Raw genomic sequence first — 21,197 nt, 5'->3', positions numbered from 1 at the left:
GAATACTTTATGTATGTATGTTTGAAGTGTTGAGAGATTAGGACCAACAGCTAACAACTATACATTCAGGGGAATGATGTGAAAGCATCAAAATTAAATATTTTAAGAAGTATTCTTTTTTTTAAACCAAGTAGACCTCTATACTTGCAATTTTTTCGAAGGTGGCCTACCTTTTCTTCATTGTACCTTGGGTAGATGCACCAACGTTTGGGATCATTAATATGTCTAAAATTGTTAAGTGCTTTGTCAAAAATAAGTCGATTTTTATATATTGATTCAAGATAGTAGAACAAGATTGTACATTTTGATATAATTTATTGTCTTTTTTATTCAAAACAATACACACATATACAAAGGTAGCTTTATTCTACCTTCTGTAATTATGATATGGACACAGCTTCTGGGACAATGAACTGTCAAACCAATTTTGAAATTGAAAATGTTGAATGAAAAAATATTTAAATTTGTAAACATTGTTGAAAAACGTGAACTATAATAGCATCCGAATGACGTAGTATAAGAAAACATATAAAAATCTACTTATATTTAAACATTTAAATATTTTTGACATATCAATGCTCCCAAACGTTGATGCATCTACCTGTATCTTTCTGCCATGGTTCTACCTTTAGTAATTGTGTCATGGGCCATTGTCCATTCAGTTGTAAGTCTCCCTATAGACCTCTAATATAAACAAGAATGCCGCCGATAATATTCATAAAATGCGACACTGTACTTTGTGAGACTTAAATTGATATTGTATTCTAAAATTTCTTAAAAAAAAAGCAAAAAATGGAAAATGAACAAAACGATAACGTCAACAGAGATGAATTGATAATGCAACAGCAAAGGGATATCGAAAGAGAGGTATTTAAGGGTTTTTTGAATTTCGTCTGCGATTGCAACCAGACGAGGCCCCTACTTTTGATAATTTCATGTCTCATCAATATGTGTATATGTCGTTCCATAGATAAGTGACACAATTCCTTTGGTTAGTGAAAAGTTGCCGGTGAACTGCTTGAATGCCGAATATATAGGGGATGCTGTATTTACATCTAAAATTGAAGATTTGTCCGCTAAATATTCGCATCTTAGGCGTACTCGTCCAGATGGAAACTGTTTTTTTAGAGCTTTTGCGTATGCTTACTTGGAACACCTAATCTCGAACAAGGAAGACTATGATAAGTTTCGGCAGTTAGGCGAAAACTCCAAAGACAAACTAGTACAATTAGGATTTCCTAGTTTTACGCTGGAGGATTTTCACGAAACTGTAAGAAGAAACATTACAATTTCGAACTATTTTAGAGTTTTACGGTAATTTCAGTTTATGGAAGTTGTTAAGCGTGTGGATCCGTCTACGTCCAATCCAGACATATTGAGCGAACAGTTACACAAAATATTTAATGACCAAGGGTACTCTGATTACGTAGTGGTATACCTGAGGTTGCTCACATCAGGAAAACTTCAAGAGGAGGCTGATTTTTACCAAAACTTTATTGAAGGCAATTTTACCATTGAGGAATTTCGACATCAGGAAGTGGAACCCATGTACAAAGAGTCGGATCATATTCACATCATTGCTCTCTGTTCTGCTCTCGGAGTAGGCGTACGAGTGGAGTATATGGATCGGGGAGAAGGTGGTACTGTAAAAGCTCATGACTTTCCAGAAGGACAAACACCTAAAGTTTTTCTAATTTATCGACCTGGTCATTATGATATTTTATATCCTAAATAATGTATATTGTTTTACTTCTACTGAAATATTATGAATTCTATGAAAATGAACTACTTCAGTTTACTATAAAAAAAAAAAAACTAAAGCTATTCGATGGAATTTTCTGTAATTGAGGCGCAAAGTAATGAATACAGTACTGAAAATACGCCGGAGGAATTTAAGAGAGTACAGTGTGAGCAAGTTTAGTTTTAACTTATAAATACATTTCTATGCTTGCCCCTAAATGACTAAAATGTTAATTAAGATTTCAAAATACATATTTCAATATGTTTTTTTTTTATCCTTCAGTCAAGGCCTACATAAGGACGTCCAAGAAGTATACATTTGACAACGCTTTGACAATAAACTTAAAAGTTTGTACACAATTGTTATTTGAATCTTTTAATACCAAATCAATACAACAACAACATGTATTTTTACAGCAAACATATTTGTCAGATGGGCTTAGGTTAGGTTAAAGGATGCGCGTTGTAAAAAAAAGCAACCACTCCACTCGGAGACCTTTTGGTCCATTATGTTCATCCTAATTAAGAAGAAAAGAAAATGAATAGTGAAGAAGTAAGAATCTGAATAAATAGCAGAGAAGTTAGTAGGTTTGCATCCACGTTGTGTTAACGTGTCGCCTTAGCCATTTTAGTCTTCTGGCTAACTGAAGAATGACTGCTGGCTCGGTGTCGGAGAGGGAGTACAAGTCCAGCAGAATTTGCTTAACCAGTAATTAGGCCCACCCCAAGCTTCAAGTCCAGCTTCGTCACGGATATAAGTGACCTTGACCTCCTTGCGGAGTTCACCGGCCAAATCTTCTTGGAGACATTACATCCCGTTCCTGCATTCCAGAACTGCCATAGATTTGATTGTAAATGAATTTAGAGCCTTCAGGGCCGCTTGACTATCGATATATGTAGTCACCAGCCCGACCTGTTCATTGTTTCTATTTGCCAGCAGCTTAGTCGCCCACCCTTAGCCTATCCATCAGTTCAACTGACAAACAAATTTAATGTCAAAATACATTATTGTGATTGAAATAACAGAACAAAAGATAAACAATAAGCCGAAATTAAAAAAAATACATTTTATCTAGCTTTTAAAATTTTCAGGAAGTACTTGTTATTGCGCCATGGTTATCCGATAAAACCAGCTGATTTCAAAGTAAATGCCAATTGTGAACGTGAATGTAAAAATGCGAAATTTGAACATTTTTATTTTGATTTTTGGAATGTACAATTATAATGCAATTGTATTGCATATTTTTTTTATTATTTTATTTTGATTTACTCATAAGCTGTGTAGTCTTTTTTGGGTAGTATAAAAAAAACGGACAAAAATATTATTCAGAGACTTTTTTTGGGTAAATGGAACTATACGAATAATATATAAAGGGTCAGATATGAACAAAAAAATCAATATTTTATCGCGTTCGAACGGTTTTGTTTTAATTTGAACGGAGAAGGACGAACTAATGAATACCAAATCTTAAAGGGCTTTCGTTGCCTGATAACATTGAAATTTATGGCGGTGCTCGTATGAAGGTGCATTCGTATAGTGAAGTGAAAAGCAAATATATGTAAAATTGGTTTCTATCTTTTAGACGATAAATTTCCAGCTCTTCCAGAGCCTAAACAAACTTTAGAAAGAGGTTCTAAATTTTTACCACATAATATTATTGAATCTGCTAGTTATTTTCACAAAATTAAATCTTATGATAAAGTTGCAAAAATTAATAAAATTAGAATCCGGAGAAGAATGCTAGATTGGCACAACAACAGTATTGCAAGGCACTTGCGGAAAGCGAGACCTATGTAATACCAAATTGTTCATCCATAAATTTTTCTGAAATTCATAAAACTTCTGAATTTGTAAGTCATTACTGATATGCTAAATAAAGTCCTAACAATACCAAATTTCGCTAATAGTGAACAATTAAGTCTCATTAACAGAATTAGAAATGAAATGAACAGCAGTCGCACCCAAATGGATCTTCAGTCGATGAAGAAAAGTATTCCAGGACCAAAACATTTTCTGATTTTACTTTTTCATGAATGTTTTGCAATTGAAGAATAAATTTAAAAAAATATATTATTGATATTGCATTTATTACAGAGTCGGGGTTCAAAGACGAAGAGCAAGAGGGGGAATTCCCTGACTTATAAGCTACTGCTACCAGTAGAGACAATGTAGCTGTGCATCAACAAAATCCTGATATGGGAGAGGATTTGACAGAGGAATATATTGACATCTTAAGGGAGGACTGCTTGGTGAGGTTAGAGGAGAATCCTGCGGAAGAATCTGGTGACAACTCTGTGTTAGACTTTCCTGAAGATTCGACTGACGTTTTTGAAGAGAGGCCTACTGAAGGTCATAGGAATACGTTCGTATTAGCACCCTCAAACACTGAGTTACCAAAATTTCCCTTTGAGACATTTCAAATTTTTATTCAATCAAGAAACCATGCTTCGGCTCCAGGGCCAGACCTGATATCATATGATTACCTAAAAATACCATCATCTTCCCCGCTTCATGCATTTTTCAATATTTTTTGCAACATTTGGAAAAGCGATTAAAACCCAAAGGAATAGAGGAATATTAAAATTTCATTAATCCCGAAACAAGAACAGCACCCCTTTAAAATATAAAACCATAGGCCGATATCGTTGCTCTCTGTGCATCTTAAATGCCTAGAATCAATGATTATAAAATTGTTAAAAAATTTTATCGAATACAATCACCTGCTCCAACAAGTTTTTATGCATTCAGACCGGGCCATTCGACTTCCATATGTATTAATGACTTAATTAACATGGTATACGCTCTAAAATCAAAAGGATATCACGTACTAGGATTCTGTGTAAATGCTTACGATTGCGTTTGTGTCGAAATCTTGAAATCTCAATTAGAAAGTTTGGGAGTAAACGACGGGGGGATTATCTCCTCCACAGGATTCGTTCATGGTAGTCGCGTCGTAACCGTTAATGGTGGACTGGCTCAAGGGAGCGCATTGAGACCACTCCTCTTTAACGCATACACAGTCTCTTTACATAAAATTCAGTCGGAGAACTGTGTTTTATTCCAATACGAGGTTGATTTCTTTTTGCTTGTTTTTCAAAGGGAGTTTGAGCCCGCCAGATCTCTTCTGGATGCCAATATTTCACGGCCACATTATTTACCACATGGACTGCGGAGATTAGAACGCAGCTGAATGTGCAGGTCGAGGGGCACATAATTCCGACCACCAACTACCCCAAAATCCTTGGGGTCACATTCGATAGCATGTTCAAGTCTTCCGCGCAAGCCACAGCTATTTGCGATAAAATGAAAAGTAGGGACAAGGGGGTCCTCAAGGCGCTAGCCGGCAGCCTTGTTGACCTCTTATAAAGCGATAGGTCGGTCTGTGATCAGCTATGCGCCCTGAGAACTGCAACAGAGTGCCTCCTCATGACTCCTGTGGAACATTTACATGAGGAGACGAAAGTTCTTGCCTTACGTCAGCATAATCATATGCTTTCGTTGCAGTACCTGCTTGGGTGTTATCGTGGGAGTCACCCTAACCACCACATGGTGGACAGAACTCCCCCACCCAGGCGTGTCAGGAAGGACCTGCATGATCTAGAGAGAGAGGTCCAGCGATATAAAAGAGAGCCCCTAGATCATGAAGCCTATCAAGCGGGTCTGAATAGCATTCATACTGGTGCAGCCGTCTCAATTCGTATTGGGCACGAGTTGAGGAAAATGTGCCAAACGCCTGCCCAGCGTGCGAAACAGGCCCGCACAATACGCTGCACCTGTGTAATTGTCCAGCCAAACCTACCCAACTCCGTCCGAAGGATCTATGGCTACAGCCCATAAAGGTAGCAGAATTCCTAAACCTGGACATTGAGGAAGAACCGGATTAGTCAGAAAACAAACAACGGTAAAAGTAGGTGCTTCGAAATTATTTTTTCAGACGGTTCTGTCTTCCCCAATTTCTCTGGTTCGGCCCTTATTCACGAAGGCCATGGTATAGTGTTCGCATTTTCCAACATTACAACGGTCCTTCGATGTCAGCTGAGCTTATTGGTATCATGAAGGCATTGGAATGCGTTATTGATAATGAGACCTCTAAAATAGCCATTCTATATTATTGTCTTAGTGATCTTAAACAGGGTACGAAAATAAACTATATCAAACGTTTGCAATCTCTTCGTTCTGTATTTTCTCGAAGTATGAAACAAAACCGATATTAGATTACGGGACTTGTTTTTTTATTTTGTACTGTTTGATTACGTAGATGAGTGAAAACAAAAACAAAACTGAAATGTACTCGGCGTACGCAAAATTGGAAACGAAACAGTACCCTGCATATTAACTCATTACAAATACATTTAAAACTAATATTAAGTTCAATTCATGCCTTTTATTTATTTATTATGTCCATCATACAATGGACAATGTATCCTTTGCGAACGAAGTTCGGCCGAAGCACATTAACAGACACACCAACAGTCGGCCCAACTTGTGACAAGTTGGTACAACTATTGGTGCGTCTGAGGGCTAGTTGTACAACTTTTTCGAAAGTTGGTTGAAGTTGGTTGGAAATATCAAAAATTTTTGATAATTTCGTAAGTTGGGTCAACTGTTGGTGCGTGCGAGGACAAGTTGTACCAACTTCAGTGTTTTCTTTATTTATGTCTTGACTTTGGTGAAGCAGCACATACATAAGCTTTTTCTTTCTCTGCAGTTGTCTTTCTTCTTCTTCCTCTAAAATTATATCAATTCCAAGTAGCGCAAGAGCATCCGAGTTCATGTTGACGCTTCAAAAATACTTTGTAAATGAAAAGTTGGTACAACAGTTGTATTAAAAGTTGGTACGTGCGAGGAGACCGACCAACTTTTTCATACAACTTAAAAGTGACAAGTTGGGCCAACTGTTGGTGTGTCTGAGGGCAGCTTTAAGGCAATCGTATTGTTTGTGTATTTCTGGCATTGAAATGTTCGCGGTTTTGTTCGGAGTACAAAACGATTGAAAAGATGTTTAAAGTTTGTGACTACGTGTGAGAGGTACGTTATTTGTTTCGTTTGGTGGCCTTAAAGCAATTAGAAATCGCAAACGAATCGCATTTGCAAACTCTCACTGAAAGAACTGTCAAAATTTCTCTCTCCAACCGCTCTCTTTTGCAGAACTTTCGGGTACACAGACGACTTCCAGTAACAATTTGTAACAATTGTTAAAAATTTTAGGGTAACCAGACACACCTAGAATTAAGGAATTGTCATTAGATGTGTCTGGTTACTTTTCCAGCAGGAATTGTCCAGTAACTTCTTTCTGAGAGAGTAAGGTAGTTTTATTCTCTTTTGCAAGGAAAACGCGAAAAGTAAACAGACGCTATTCCTGCAGAAGCTTGCAACTAATCAGTTGATTTGCCAAAACAAACCAATTTGTCCCCCATAAGGAGAATTAAAACAAAGGAACCAATACTAATTTTACAAGTTTTTTAAATAAAAATGTTGGAAATAGTCGTTTATTTTCTTATTGCATATTAACATTTACGTTTTTCACATTTTGTAAAGTTGTTCTCCAAAAACTATTAGTCATGCTAATTCCAAAAAAATATTTTCAAATTGAAAGCACAAAAAGAAATAAACAAACAATAGAAAACATCTGATTGAATCTCGATGAATGAGAAGAAGAGTTGCAAGTGATTGCAAGAAGAAATTTTTACAGCAAGAATTTGCAAACTCTCACTGAAAGAACTGTCAAAATTTCTCTCTCCAACCGCTCTCTTTTGCAGAACTTTTGGGTTAACAGACGACTTCCAGTAACAATTTGTAACAATTGTTACAAACTTTAGGGTAACCAGACACACCTATTAAAACTCTTGGGGGAGATTGAGCTACATTACATCCCGGGGCGTTCTTCTATTAAGCAGACGCAGTAAACCTTATAGCTGGGTGATTTGTGCTCAAAGTGGAAAAACGAATACAAGCATCGAGGCTTGAACAGGCCTCTCATTGTCTTGCTAAAATAATGTAAAAATTCCGCCCCAGCTGATATTAAAGCGATAAACCGAATTATCACAAACCATGCCTTCTGCAATGCGATTCTTGAAAGGGTTAATGCTTCGCCATCCCCGTTATGTGAAACATGTAACATTGTCGCCGCTTTACCATAAAACGTGAATATCAGGGGCTGGATTATTGTTGTATGAAAATATGAAATGGAAAATATTTCTTTTATAAAATTTTTCATTTGACATTTCCTTCCTTTATAAAAGTTTTCATTTCACATTTTCATAGAACAAGAATTGAGGCCCAACTCATTGGAAACTCAATATCCACCGGGGACTTCATAAAAAAAACGGAATAGCAAAATTTCCTGCCATTATTGCTATTTTGCATGACATCAATATTGATATATGAATTACTAGTCACAAAGGCTGTGTCCGCTTTCTGTCAAAATGTTTATAGTGACAACCATGGTAGAAGAATACAGGTAGTCGCATTGACACAGCTGCTGGGACATGGTAGAAGAATATAGGTAGACGCGTCGACACAGCTGCTGGGACAATGAACTGTCAAACCAATTTTGGAATTGAAAATGTTGAATGAAAAATTAACTAAATTTGTAAAAATTGTTGATAAACGCGAATTATAATAGCCTCCGAATGACGTAGTATAAGAAAACGTGTACAAATCTACTTTTATTTTAAAAAACATTTAATTGTTTTTTGACATATCAATGCTCCCAAGCGTTGATGCATCTACCTGTATTCTTCTGCCATGTGCTGGGACAATGAACTGTCAAACCAATTTTGGAATGGAAAATGTTGAATGAAAAATTATTTAAATTTGTAAAAACTGTTGAAAAATACATATCATTGCAATCTCCGATTTAAAAAAAAACATATAAAAATAGACTTATTTTTGACAAGTCACTTAAAAATTTTTCAAATACCAATGTTCCCAAGCGTTGATGCATCTACCTATATTCTTCTACCATGGTGACAACCATGGCCCAATTATAAGGTCGACAAGTAAGACCAGCTGATACCTACATTTGCTGTCAACATAATTTGGACTCGCTTTGCAATTACAAACATGTCAAAAAAATATTTGTCAGATATTTCAAAAATATACATTTTGAAAATTCAATATGAAATTAAGGAATTGTGTTTTGTGAATTTGATCATAATAAAGGCCTTAAACTTTTTCTACTTTCACCAAAGAAAAGCTGTGGACAAATTCCCAGCCACATCGAAAGTAGCCACCACCACTTCAATGATTCAAATGTGGAGAAATCAGGGCGTAGATTGAGGGTTATGCCCATGGCTTTACCCTTTCGATGAATTTGAATTTGGCGGTAACGATATTTTGTATTCAGGATCCCGCATTAGAAATGATCTTCCACTTGTGAGTTTTGAGAATAATTCGATTCAAAAACCGAAACCGTTGCAATATAAGGGCAATAATGTCCAAAAGAGATATGTGGATTAATGCTAGATGATATGAGGCAATGCGCAAGCCTTCCCATCACCCTTTTATTCCATTTCAATGTTTTAAAAACGACATCATTCAATTCCTATCCAAACTTTTAACCTAGCTTGTTTTTTTTTTGTTTATATTTCGCAAAAAATAAAAATTATTTTTCTGTCAAAACAGTAATTCGCCAGGCGAATTGTTGAGTTATTCGCCTCAATAACAAATTTTGACAATAAACGTAGGTTGCAGAGTTGTATTTTTTGGAATTCGCCTTCTGGTCGACCTTATAATTGGGCCATAGTGACAACCACGGTACAATAAAAAGGTAAGGTAGAGCTACCAGCTGATTATAATTTGTTTAAGTGTGCCGTACTTCTGCCAATTTTGTTTATGTATTGTTTTAAAATATAAAAACAAAATTTTATCAAAATCAATGATTGAAAGACGCGTACATTGCAGACGCGCATTAAAGCTATTCGCCAGATTTGACTGGCGTGACTGTTCTTGGTGGTATTAGAGTATTTAGGCACTGTAAATTTCTAACGAGCAGCATCCCAAATCGGTCGTTTAAGACTTGTAGATGAACTTATTGGCCACGTAATTTTTTATTCTTTCTCATAGCTTTAAACTCATTCGAAATAATATATTTTTCAGATGAAAATTTGTGTATGCGTGCTTTTAGTTCTTCTTATTGTTTTGTTTTTTTCATGTGAATATTATATACTTTGACATTAATATGCCGATCCATGATTCCAAGCTATGAACTCACACCTTAATTCATGTACACAATTCAGGGAGCGAATAATGGTACAATGAACTGTCAAACCAATTTTGTAATTGAATATGTTGAATGAAAATTTATTTAAATTTGTAAAAATTGTCGAAAAACGCTTATTATAATAACCTCCGAATGACGTCGTAAAAGAAAACTTAAAAAAATCTATTTATTTTTGAAAAAATAAAATATTTTTTTTTTGACATATCAATGTTCCCAAGCGTTGAGGCATCCACCTGTATTCTTCTACCATGAAGCGAATGATGTGCTTAAGCGTCGTGTGAACATACCAATCATATCCATTTGTGTGAACCCCACATTTCGACATTTTTGACATATGTCTTTCTCCACAATAGTAAGCACCAAATGCTCATTGTTATTGTGTTTTGTTGTTTTGTTATGATAAGACGCATTTTCTTTGGACATTGTTTATAAGTGAATATTTAATACATAAAGAGATTTTTATCTTAAAATGGATTGCGAAGATATGCAAATGATTATTTCAGAAGAGCCAAACTTGTCGGTATGTTGAATTTAAATTTGGGAATTCTTCAATGCTTCGTTTTGTGGAAATGTTGAAAACGAAATGATTTGTATGAGTAGAATCAACATAATTTTATAAACTATTTTTTTTCCCTAAATACATGTCTAATTCAATTTATTTAGTACAAATTTGTAAACTACGCAGTAAATTCGTTTTGGAAGTATAAGGGGGTTAAAAAAATAACATCCTGGATATAGGGGTGGTTTAATAATACATGTTTTTGTAAATTTGCAGGAACGCAAGGAAGGAGGAAAGCGTGGACGCAAACCAGGACGTAAGGCTTCGAATGAAAAAGTCGACATCAAAGCTAAACTTGGTATATTAATACTTGCATATCTAGATCCTCGAGACTTATTAAATGTCTATTCTTTCAGAACGTAGTAGGCAAAGCGCCCGAGAGTGCCGTGCTCGTAAAAAGTTAAGATATCAGTACTTGGAAGAGTTGGTAGCTGATCGGGAAAAAGCTGTACTAGCCCTGAGAGCGGAATTGGAGCGAGTAAGTCAGTACACAACAATTTTATGGATTTGATGTTCGGGTCAGTTCTGACGTACCTGTAACATATTCTAATTTTCAGTACAAACAATGGAGCCATGAACTGGGCGAAGGACGTATTCCCAATGGATTTCAGCAGTTATTAGAAGAATCTGGAATTCTTAAACAAGAAATATCGTAGTTAATAAATAAAAGTGTATCACATAATTAAAATAAATACCAAAAATTGTTTCTACCATAGTATTTGTATACATAAATATATTTGATACTAAATAACAATATACAATATACTGGCGTTCATCTACCCAAGTTACGGTCAATTTTTTCCCTTTAACGCTATCTTCATTGCTGGATTTTATCGTTACGTTACTATTTAATTTACTACCAAATTGAGTGTATATTTAATAAAAATGTTTTATACACTAGAACCAAATGAGAAATAAATCATTAATAACTTCAGTGAAGTTCATATAACAATACCTATAGATTTTCAGGATTTTAAACGTTTCTGCCAAAATTCTCAACTAAAACAGTTGAAGGTTTAAATTTGTGGTTCTTGGTATGTGTGGTCTCTATTTGCAAAAAGTGTTCGATTCAGGTCCACTAAATAGTATAACCCTCGTATAACGATACATCCCGATATTCGATTTTATATAATTTTTAGCTAATGGGTATTGAATTGTGGCCCGGAAGCACTTGACGTTTTTACTTGTTATTATTTTCAATATTATTTTTTATATGAGTGAGTTCTCTGAAATTCATTAATAATTTGAACTAAAATTGTACTAACACAAATTTAAGCATGCCAAACAGTTGACCCAAGGAAGTAGTATTTGGGATAAATATTATGGCCAAAATCTTCTAGATGTTGCTCTTGTATGTTGGGAACTCTATAATAATATTGTCAAGACATTTTGGTATGTGAAAAGCCATATGAATAAAAAAATAAAATGGGTCGTAGTTGAGGTCTACCTTGTAGTAACTGTACCATACAATTTACTACCCAATTTTCTGAAAAAATCAACATCCTATTGCTTATTTTTTTATTTGAAGTGCATGCTTTCCTATCTCATCCCAAAGTATGCCAAATACTTTTTAGTACAGAATTCTAAACTCCCTCTTCGTTTTGACCTTCTCCCAAGGTACAGTGGACAAAGAAACTGTGGAATAGAAAATCTTATAAGTACGGTTGTAAAATTTAGATGATATGCCAAAGTTTTCTTTTGCTCTGTTCCATATCCTGCAGAAAATAAAAATTTAGCTACGATAACTGATTTTTCATCTATAATATCGAAAAAATGCAAGACTAGGAGATTGTTTCAGGTTGTGGAACAAAGTATTCGTTCAGTATTCTACTGAGCTTTTGTCAGATGGAGAATGTTCCCAAGCAAAAAAAAGGGGACTGGTAAGGATTGGTCTATCTTTCCGAAGCTATTGTTTTCCCTGTTTTCCTAAAAACAAAAATAATAGGATTTTGCAACGCAAAAGAATTTTTATTTATGGTCATATTTATTAAATCCAAGCCTATTATGCTAAACATGGATAAACGTATTTGATATTTCAGGTGAAATTTGTGTTACTATCTTTAAACCATTTTATTTGTGGATGCTATTCCACATTTTTGTAGAAACACTTGTTGCCAACTTGATTATCTGCACCATGTCCTTTAAATATAGGTATGCCTTTGAGTACTTCTGAGTTCAAACTTTTAGAAACCGTACCTAATGTTAGGCCTCAACAAAATATATATTTATATAATTTATAAATTTGTGTAATAAAGATGCTAGTTAAGAAAGAAAGAAAAACAATTAATAATATATAAAATAATGTGTAAATTATTATTATTACTAGCTCTCTCGGTCCGCGTTACCGGCCCGTACTTTTAGTCTTTAATGCATATTTTTTGAAGCACAATAAATCACAGATCTGACTATAAGTCACAATATTTAAATAAGTTATGACTCCATAGTAATTTCTAATTAGAAATAAATATTGATGAAAAAATTCGTAATTGAGGGCAGAACGATTTCAGAATAGTCAAAGATAATTACTTTTAATTAAATTGTGCATTGGAGGCCCCATATAGTTCACATTTTTCACCATAGTATAAATCAATGACAATTAATCAAATGTTCGGTCCCGTGTTATTTTCTAATGCCGACTGAATGAGTCCCAGTTTGACATTTCGGAGTTTAGACGTACATCCCGAATCTACGTACTCAACCAATTCAATATAATATAAAATTTTCTTTTCTGAACACTCATTGGTTGGGAAAGTGGACTTGGGGTACACTAATGTGGGGACTATACCTAAATAAATGCCTATGTGGACAATTATCTGTAAGATGGTTCTCTACCCCAGAGTGGCCCAATTAAAATTTTTTAACCAAATCAATTGATGAATGTGGTCAAGACCAAGGATGTGTTCTACTCCAAAATTGAATATTTTTTGAGAAGAGGTTTTCTACCCCCTTAAAAAAAAATAACAAATAAGGGCCAAAAAGTTAATGGCCAAATGGACAAAACCCCGATAATAGCTTTAATGATATGATGGTTATACCAAAACGTGATCATTTTTTGCATTGATACTTTCTTCTTAAATAACCACCTTTTGCCGAAATTAGTATGAACAAGTTAAATAGCAGTAAGTTCTGCCGGGCCAAACTTTGAATACCGTCCATTTGGAATGAACCTGCATAGACAATTTTCTGTCACAGACTGTAGTTTCCATTACGAACTCTAAATGCGTAATTTGAAAAAATTCCGGTGAATAATGACGCTAAAATCACCAAAATACCGAATATAGGGAGGTACCGTTATATGGGGGCTATACGAAGACGTGGACCTGCACAGACAATTTTCTGTCTCGAAAGATAGCGTGATTACAACAGACGGACAGACTGACGGACATCGCTAAATCGACTTAGAATTTTACGCTAATCAAGAATATATATACTTTGTTGGGTCTTACATGAGTATTTCGAGGAGTTACAAACGGAATGACAAAGTTAATATACCCTCCATAGTATAGTGGAGGGTATAAAAAGTTAAAAAGCAGTAAGTTCGACCGGGCCAAACTTTGAATACCCTCCACCATTTGGAACGAATTTGGAAATTTAAAAAAAAATAAAATCCTTAAAAAGTCCTGTTAAATTTTAAAAATACCGAATATTGCCGTTATATTGGGGTCTATACGACGAGGACCTACATTGGCATTATTCGTCATAAGCCATTACCATATTCAAACTCGAAACTTGAAATAAACGGTGATTAATGTAGCTAAAATCATCAAAATATCGTACATAGGGAGGTACAATTATATCGGAGCTGTGCGAAGACCTGGACCAGCATAGACAATTTTCTGTCACAGGCTATAGCATCCATTACTAACGTCAAATACGATATCTCAAACAATTTCGGTGGGTATTGCAACAGACAGACAGTCGGACATGGCTAAATTTTACGCTGATCAAGAATATATATACTTTGTTGGGTCTGACATGAGTATTTCGAGGAGTTACAAACGGAATGACAAAGTTAATATACCCTCCATAGTATGGTGGAGGGTATAAAAATCAATTGTTGTTGAGAACGGCTGGACCGATTTGCATAATTTTTTGTAAAAACGTTCTTCATACCCCGAGTTAGGTTTTTAAATAATGTTATATATTATTTAAGTTTTAAAGTCTCAAATTAAAACATGTGGCTGAATAAAAAATAAAAAACTATGCACTACTACGGTCCGGCAACGCGGACCGGGCCAGCTAGTAAATACATGCATGTAAAACTACTATATATATATATATATATATATATATATATATATATATATATATATATATATATATATATATATATATATATATATATATATGTATATATATATATATATACTAGCTGGCCCGGTCCGCTTTGCCGGCCCGTACTTTTAGTCTTTAAAGCATAATAAATCACAGATCTGACTTGTGTAGGCGTCACAATTTTGATTATAAGTAATGACTTGATTATGAGTAATGACTCCATGACTAAATATAAATTAATATTAATGGAAAAAATTATAATTACCGTCGGTTTTACATATTTTGAATAGCCTGATCTTATTTTTCAGCTATAGGCTTTAATTTGAGAGTTAAATACCTATATGATAAAGAACATCTATAATAGCCCCATGTGAAAATTCAGCTCAATTTTTGATATCGTCAAAAGCATTCAAATGAGCTATAATTTGAAATTTGTATTTCCAACGTTTAAAATCCCGTACTGCTTGGTATTTAGATTTGTTCACCTCATACTTGAAGGTAGAATGTTGTCAGAATAGCCAAAAAAATTACTCTTTTGGGCATAAATTTTTTGTCATTTAAATTGTGCGATGGAGATCCAATAATGTCCACATTTTTCATCGTAGTGTAATTCAATGACGATTAGAGAAATGTTCGGTCTCGTGTTACTTTCTAATTTCTTAAATAACCACCTTTTGCCGAAATTAGTATGAACAAGTTAAATAGCAGAAAGTTCTGCCGGGCCAAACTTTGAATACCGTCCACCATTTGGAATGAACCTGCATAGACAATTTTCTGTCACAGACTGTAGTTTCCATTACGAACTCTAAATGCGTAATTTGAAAAAATTCCGGTGAATAATGACGCTAAAATCACCAAAATACCGAATATAGGGAGGTACCGTTATATGGGGGCTATACGAAGACGTGGACCTGCACAGACAATTTTCTGTCTCGAAAGATAGCGTGATTACAACAGACGGACAGACTGACGGACATCGCTAAATCGACTTAGAATTTTACGCTAATCAAGAATATATATACTTTGTTGGGTCTTACATGAGTATTTCGAGGAGTTACAAACGGAATGACAAAGTTAATATACCCTCCATAGTATGGTGGAGGGTATAAAAAGTTAAAAAGCAGTAAGTTCGACCGGGCCAAACTTTGAATACCCTCCACCATTTGGAACGAATTTGGAAATTTAAAAAAAATAAAATCCTTAAAAAGTCCTGTTAAATTTTAAAAATACCGAATATTGCCGTTATATTGGGGTCTATACGACGAGGACCTACATTGGCATTATTCGTCATAAGCCATTACCATATTCAAACTCGAAACTTGAAATAAACGGTGAATAATGTAGCTAAAATCATCAAAATATCGTACATAGGGAGGTACAATTATATCGGAGCTGTGCGAAGACCTGGACCAGCATAGACAATTTTCTGTCACAGGCTATAGCATCCATTACTAACGTCAAATACGATATCTCAAACAATTTCGGTGGGTATTGCAACAGACAGACAGTCGGACATGGCTAAATTTTACGCTGATCAAGAATATATATACTTTGTTGGGTCTGACATGAGTATTTCGAGGAGTTACAAACGGAATGACAAAGTTAATATACCCTCCATAGTATGGTGGAGGGTATAAAAATCAATTGTTGTTGAGAACGGCTGGACCGATTTGCATAATTTTTTGTAAAAACGTTCTTCATACCCCGAGTTAGGTTTTTAAATAATGTTATATATTATTTAAGTTTTAAAGTCTCAAATTAAAACATGTGGCTGAATAAAAAATAAAAAACTATGCACTACTACGGTCCGGCAACGCGGACCGGGCCAGCTAGTAAATACATGCATGTAAAACTACTATATATATATATACCCAATGTAGCCACAAGACTAAGATGGGCCCTTTTCCGAAAAATAAATAAAAAAAAATAAATTATGAGAAGAGGTTTTCTTCCCCCTTAGAAACAAAGATGTCAAATAAGGGCCAAAAAATGGAAAAAGTGTCCAAGACCCCGAAAATAGCTTAAATCATATGATGGTGATACTAAAACGTGATCATTTCTTGCAAGGGTGTTTTTTTTTTTTAATTATCAACATAAGGTAAAATTAGTACGAAAAATATGGTTAAAATGTGGAATATACTTGAAATCGGGTTGTTCCCATATCATAACTTCCCAAAGCTATTAAAGGTATCTTGAATTTCTGGAAGGAATTCGCTCTACTATTTTGCGTCCTTTATATAAAACTTTTTCCTTTTCCCTCAGATGGATGATAGTAATAATTCTGCCCTGTCGAACTTATTTTTTTTACTTGTTTTTAAAGTAATAAGTAGTATTTGTCATTGAAATTGCGCGTTGGAGACCTCATAATGTCCATATCTTTTATCATAGTATAATTCAAAGACGATTAAACAAATGTCCGGTTCCTTAAATCATATGATGGTTATACAAAACGTGATCATTTTTTGCAAGGATGGTTTCTTCCCAAATTACCAAAATTAGTATGAAAATATGGTTAAAATGTATGATATACTTGAAATCGGGTTGTATCCTTATCCGGGGGTTATGGCCCATATCATGAACTGCAAAAGTGATTTAAGGTATCGTGAAAGTTTTGGAAGAATAGAAATCCTTTTCCCTTTATATTCGGTATTTCACTGATTGCAGTCCCAATGTATTTTGCATTTTGAGTTCTCATTGGACGAATTATTGTCATATGAAAGAAACAGGTCCACTTTTTGAAGTGAACCCCATAACGCTTTTTCGATTATTTTTGTTTGTATAAATGTGTTCGCTAGATGCCAATTTTATACACGAAAGATCGCCATTTAACATCGAATTGAAAACAATAAGAAATGTACACTTCAATATAGAAAAAAAGAAAGGATTGAAAAAAGACAAAGAATCTTCAACTGGTTCGCTGATTTTTTTACGCCAAATTTTTAAAGTTTGTCTGTAGAATGTACTATTATTTTGAAATTCGATTTCATTGAAAAATTTTAGATTTTTCTCGATTTTAGAATTTTCATATCTTATTCTCTTCTGAAATGATATTATTCGTATTACCCAATAAATACATAAAATCTATAAATAACAGTTTTATCCGTTGTCGCTTTATACTACCCAAAAAAACTACACATCATATTAGAATTCCAAAAAAAAAAAAAAAAAAAAAAACTACAAATGTACATTCGAAAATAGTAAGTCAAAATGGAAAAAAAATCATGCAAAATAAAACATTACTATTGTACATTTTAAAAGTCAAAATGAAAATGTTCTAAATTTCACATTTTTACGCGATTTTTTTGGATTTTATGCTTTTCTGCCAAGAGGCAATTCCGAATTTGTCTGAATCGTTAAAATCAGACCGGCGGTCTTTATGTTATAAGCGTAGTAACTAACATAACTTTCTTTTACATATAGAGAGACAGATTTAAAAGTAGGCGCGTTCCTCAGCCCCTAAATAAATACTTACGGTTGGATGGAAAGCCAACAGTATCTCGTGTAATAATTCTCAAACCGATATCTTCATTAATTTCGCAAATATAAGGATTTTAGATGAATCGAAATAGTGGGCGTAAAAGTAGGCGTGGTCAATATTTTTTAAACCTAAACCTAAAAACCTAACTCGGGGTATGACGAACGTTTGTACAAAAAATTATGCAAATCGGTCCAGCCGTTTTCAACTGATTCCGTTACCAACAAACAACAATTGATTTTTATATATATAGAAGAAGAAGATATATATATATATATATATATATATATATATATATATATATATATATATATATATATATATATATATATATATATATATATATATATATATATATATATATATATATATATATATATATTAATTTGGTAGTACATTAAATAGTGTACGCGTAACGATAGAAAAAAAATCTAACAATGGAGATAGCGTTAAAAATCTAACAATGGAACGCCAGTATATTGCATATTAACATTTAGGATGAAATATATTATTTATGTATACAAATACTATGGTAGAAACAATGTTTGGTACTTATTTTAATTATGTGATACACTTTTATTTATTAACTATGATATTTCTTGTTTAAGAATTCCAGATTCTTCTAATAACTGCTGAAATCCATTGGGAATGCGTCCTTCGCCCAGTTTATGGCTCCATTGTTTGTACTGAAAATTAGAATATGTTACAGGTACGTCAGAACTGACCCGAACATCAAATCCATAAAATTGTGTACTGACTTACTCGCTCCAATTCCGCTCTCAGGGCTAGTACAGCTTTTTCCCGATCAGCTACCAACTCTTCCAAGTACTGATATCTTAACTTTTTACGAGCACGGCACTCTCGGGCGCTTTGCCTACTACGTTCTGAAAGAATAGACATTTAATAAGTCTCGAGGATCTAGATATGCAAGTATTAATATACCAAGTTTAGCTTTGATGTCGACTTTTTCATTCGAAGCCTTACGTCCTGGTTTGCGTCCTCGCTTTCCTCCTTCCTTGCGTTCCTGCAAATTTACAAAAACATGTATTATTAAACAACCCCTATATCCAGGATGTTGTTTTTTTAACCCCCTTATACTTCCAAAACGAATTTACTGCGTAGTTTACAAATTTGGGCTTAACTCTAGTTTAGTAAAAACTCTTCAATTTTTTCGAAAACTATTTTTTTCTTGGGGGACGGACCTGGGACCCCAGATTTTTGACCCGAAAGTCCGGGTTTGAGAACCCGATATATCGTTGGAAAGCTTCTTCTCTCCTCTGGGTATGTTCTACACCGGCTAACGCGAACCAAAGATTTCTGAATTTCATTCTTACGCAAAATATACCTTTTTTTATTGAAAACATAGTTTTAATGAACTGGTTAAAATCGTGTTATGCGGATGGAAAGACCCATATCTCTGGACTCAGTAAAGGTATTAGCACAAATTGTAGCATTTTGGAAAGGTAAGTGTCAGCTATAATTTGGAAACAATTTTGTTGAACCCCATAATGGACCCTTTTTTGACTTTTTGGGGGTTTCATAAAAAATCCGGGTCCAAAAAATCGATAATTTGACTATAACTTCCGAACCATGACAACTTACCCCTTTCATGTGAACACTTGTTGGATAGGTATTTCCATAAGCTTTCAATCGATACCCATGTCTATATCGGGTGAGTGGGTCCGGGTCCAGGCGGGGTCTTGATCCCGGACTTTCGGGTCAAAAATTTGGGGTCCCGGGTCCGTCCCCCCAAAAAAAAATAGTTTCCCGGGATCAGGGTAAAAATACCTACCTCTGGAAAAAATTTCGAAAAAATCTAAGTTTTTACTAAACTAGAGTTGTTACCAAATTTTTCCTAAATAAATTTAATTAGACATGTATATGGAAAAAAACATTAATTTATAAAATTGTGTTAATTCTACTCATACAAATCATTTCGTTTTCAACATTTCCACAAAACCCAAGGTTATTAGTTCAGCTACCGAAGTATTGAAGAATTCCCAAATTTAAATTCAACATACCGACAAGTTTGGCTCTTCTGAAATAATCATTTGCATATCTTCGCAATCCATTTTAAGATAAAAATCTCTTTATGAATTAATTATTCACTTATAAACAATGTCCAAAGAAAACGCGTCTTATCATAACAAAACAATCAACACAATAACAATGAAAATTTGATGTTAACTATTGGGGAGAAATCATGGTAGAAAAATACAGGTAGACGCATCAACGCTTGGAAACATTGATATGTCAAAAATTTTTAAATGTTTTTTCAAATATACGTAGATTTGTATATGTTTTCTTTTACGACGTCATTCGGAGGTTATTATAATTCCCGTTTTTCAACAATTTTTACAAATATAAATATTTTTCATTCAACATTTTCACTTCCAAAATTGGTTTGACAGTTCATTGTCCCAGCAGCTGTGTCGATGCGTCTACTTATATTATTCTACCATGGGAGAAATGATATATGGCAAAAATGTCAAAATATGGGGTTCACACAAATGGATATTATTGGTATGTTCACACGAGACTTGAGACGTCACTGGCTTTCTATGCTCTGTTCCGGAACCTGTAGGAATTTACTGGTTTTGCAGTTTTTTTGATATCATAAAAGGAAAATTCTTTGATAGAAGAATACAGGTAGTCGCATCGCCACAGCTACCGGACAATGAACTGTCAAACCAATTTTGGATAAGATATTTTTCAAATTTGTGCAAATGGTTACAAAAATGCATATCAAAACAACCTCCGATTGGTGTCGTATAGGAAAAGGAATACCAATCTACTTATTTTTGAAAAAAAAAAAAAATGGTAGAAGAATGCAGGTATTGGCATCGACACAGCTGCTGGAACAATGAACTGTAAACCAATTTTGAAATTGAATATTTTGAATGAAAGTTTATTGAACTTTTTA

At 34.3% G+C, this 21,197-nt stretch overlaps 3 protein-coding genes across 3 annotated transcripts; 2 read left to right on the top strand and 1 right to left on the bottom strand.

The window, feature by feature from the left end:
* Window positions 1–691: 691 nt before the first annotated feature.
* LOC101888928 (ubiquitin thioesterase otubain-like) lies at window positions 692–2,100 on the top strand. Its single transcript, XM_005177980.4, has 3 exons — window positions 692–867; window positions 971–1,270; window positions 1,325–2,100. Exons 1-3 carry the CDS (start codon window positions 793–795, stop codon window positions 1,733–1,735), a joined length of 786 nt encoding a protein of 261 aa, XP_005178037.1. The 5' UTR covers window positions 692–792; the 3' UTR covers window positions 1,736–2,100.
* Window positions 2,101–10,319: 8,219 nt separating this feature from the next.
* Window positions 10,320–11,239, top strand: LOC101888631 (REPTOR-binding partner). The gene is made up of 4 exons (XM_005177978.4): window positions 10,320–10,485; window positions 10,741–10,822; window positions 10,881–11,002; window positions 11,082–11,239. The coding sequence occupies exons 1-4, from the start codon at window positions 10,435–10,437 to the stop codon at window positions 11,178–11,180; spliced, it is 354 nt and encodes a 117-aa protein (XP_005178035.1). The 5' UTR covers window positions 10,320–10,434; the 3' UTR covers window positions 11,181–11,239.
* Window positions 11,240–18,753: 7,514 nt separating this feature from the next.
* LOC131804867 (REPTOR-binding partner-like) lies at window positions 18,754–20,521 on the bottom strand. Its single transcript, XM_059128119.1, has 4 exons — window positions 20,296–20,521; window positions 19,217–19,298; window positions 19,037–19,158; window positions 18,754–18,960 (listed from the first exon to the last, which is right to left on the bottom strand). The coding sequence occupies exons 1-4, from the start codon at window positions 20,344–20,346 to the stop codon at window positions 18,862–18,864; spliced, it is 354 nt and encodes a 117-aa protein (XP_058984102.1). The 5' UTR covers window positions 20,347–20,521; the 3' UTR covers window positions 18,754–18,861.
* Between the last annotated feature and the right edge of the window lie 676 nt (window positions 20,522–21,197).

This window comes from Musca domestica, unplaced genomic scaffold, assembly GCF_030504385.1.
Source record: "Musca domestica strain aabys unplaced genomic scaffold, Musca_domestica.polishedcontigs.V.1.1 5, whole genome shotgun sequence".
NCBI lineage: Eukaryota > Metazoa > Arthropoda > Insecta > Diptera > Muscidae > Musca > Musca domestica.
Note: the sequence above shows the minus strand (reverse complement) of the source record. Positions and strands in the feature narration are given on the sequence as shown.

What these genes read in the sequence shown, in the direction of transcription:
- LOC101888928 (XM_005177980.4), top strand. Translation starts at nt 793, where the DNA reads ATGGAAAATGAACAAAACGATAACGTCAACAGAGATGAATTGATAATG. An exon ending in AAAGGGATATCGAAAGAGAG is followed by an intron (nt 868 to 970) that starts GTATTTAAGGGT and finishes GTCGTTCCATAG; the next exon opens with ATAAGTGACACAATTCCTTT. An exon ending in TGGAGGATTTTCACGAAACT is followed by an intron (nt 1,271 to 1,324) that starts GTAAGAAGAAAC and finishes CGGTAATTTCAG; the next exon opens with TTTATGGAAGTTGTTAAGCG.
- LOC101888631 (XM_005177978.4), top strand. Translation starts at nt 10,435, where the DNA reads ATGGATTGCGAAGATATGCAAATGATTATTTCAGAAGAGCCAAACTTG. An exon ending in CAGAAGAGCCAAACTTGTCG is followed by an intron (nt 10,486 to 10,740) that starts GTATGTTGAATT and finishes GTAAATTTGCAG; the next exon opens with GAACGCAAGGAAGGAGGAAA. An exon ending in TGAGAGCGGAATTGGAGCGA is followed by an intron (nt 11,003 to 11,081) that starts GTAAGTCAGTAC and finishes TCTAATTTTCAG; the next exon opens with TACAAACAATGGAGCCATGA.
- LOC131804867 (XM_059128119.1), bottom strand. Translation starts at nt 20,346, where the DNA reads ATGGATTGCGAAGATATGCAAATGATTATTTCAGAAGAGCCAAACTTG. An exon ending in CGACATCAAAGCTAAACTTG is followed by an intron (nt 19,159 to 19,216) that starts GTATATTAATAC and finishes CTATTCTTTCAG; the next exon opens with AACGTAGTAGGCAAAGCGCC. An exon ending in TGAGAGCGGAATTGGAGCGA is followed by an intron (nt 18,961 to 19,036) that starts GTAAGTCAGTAC and finishes TCTAATTTTCAG; the next exon opens with TACAAACAATGGAGCCATAA.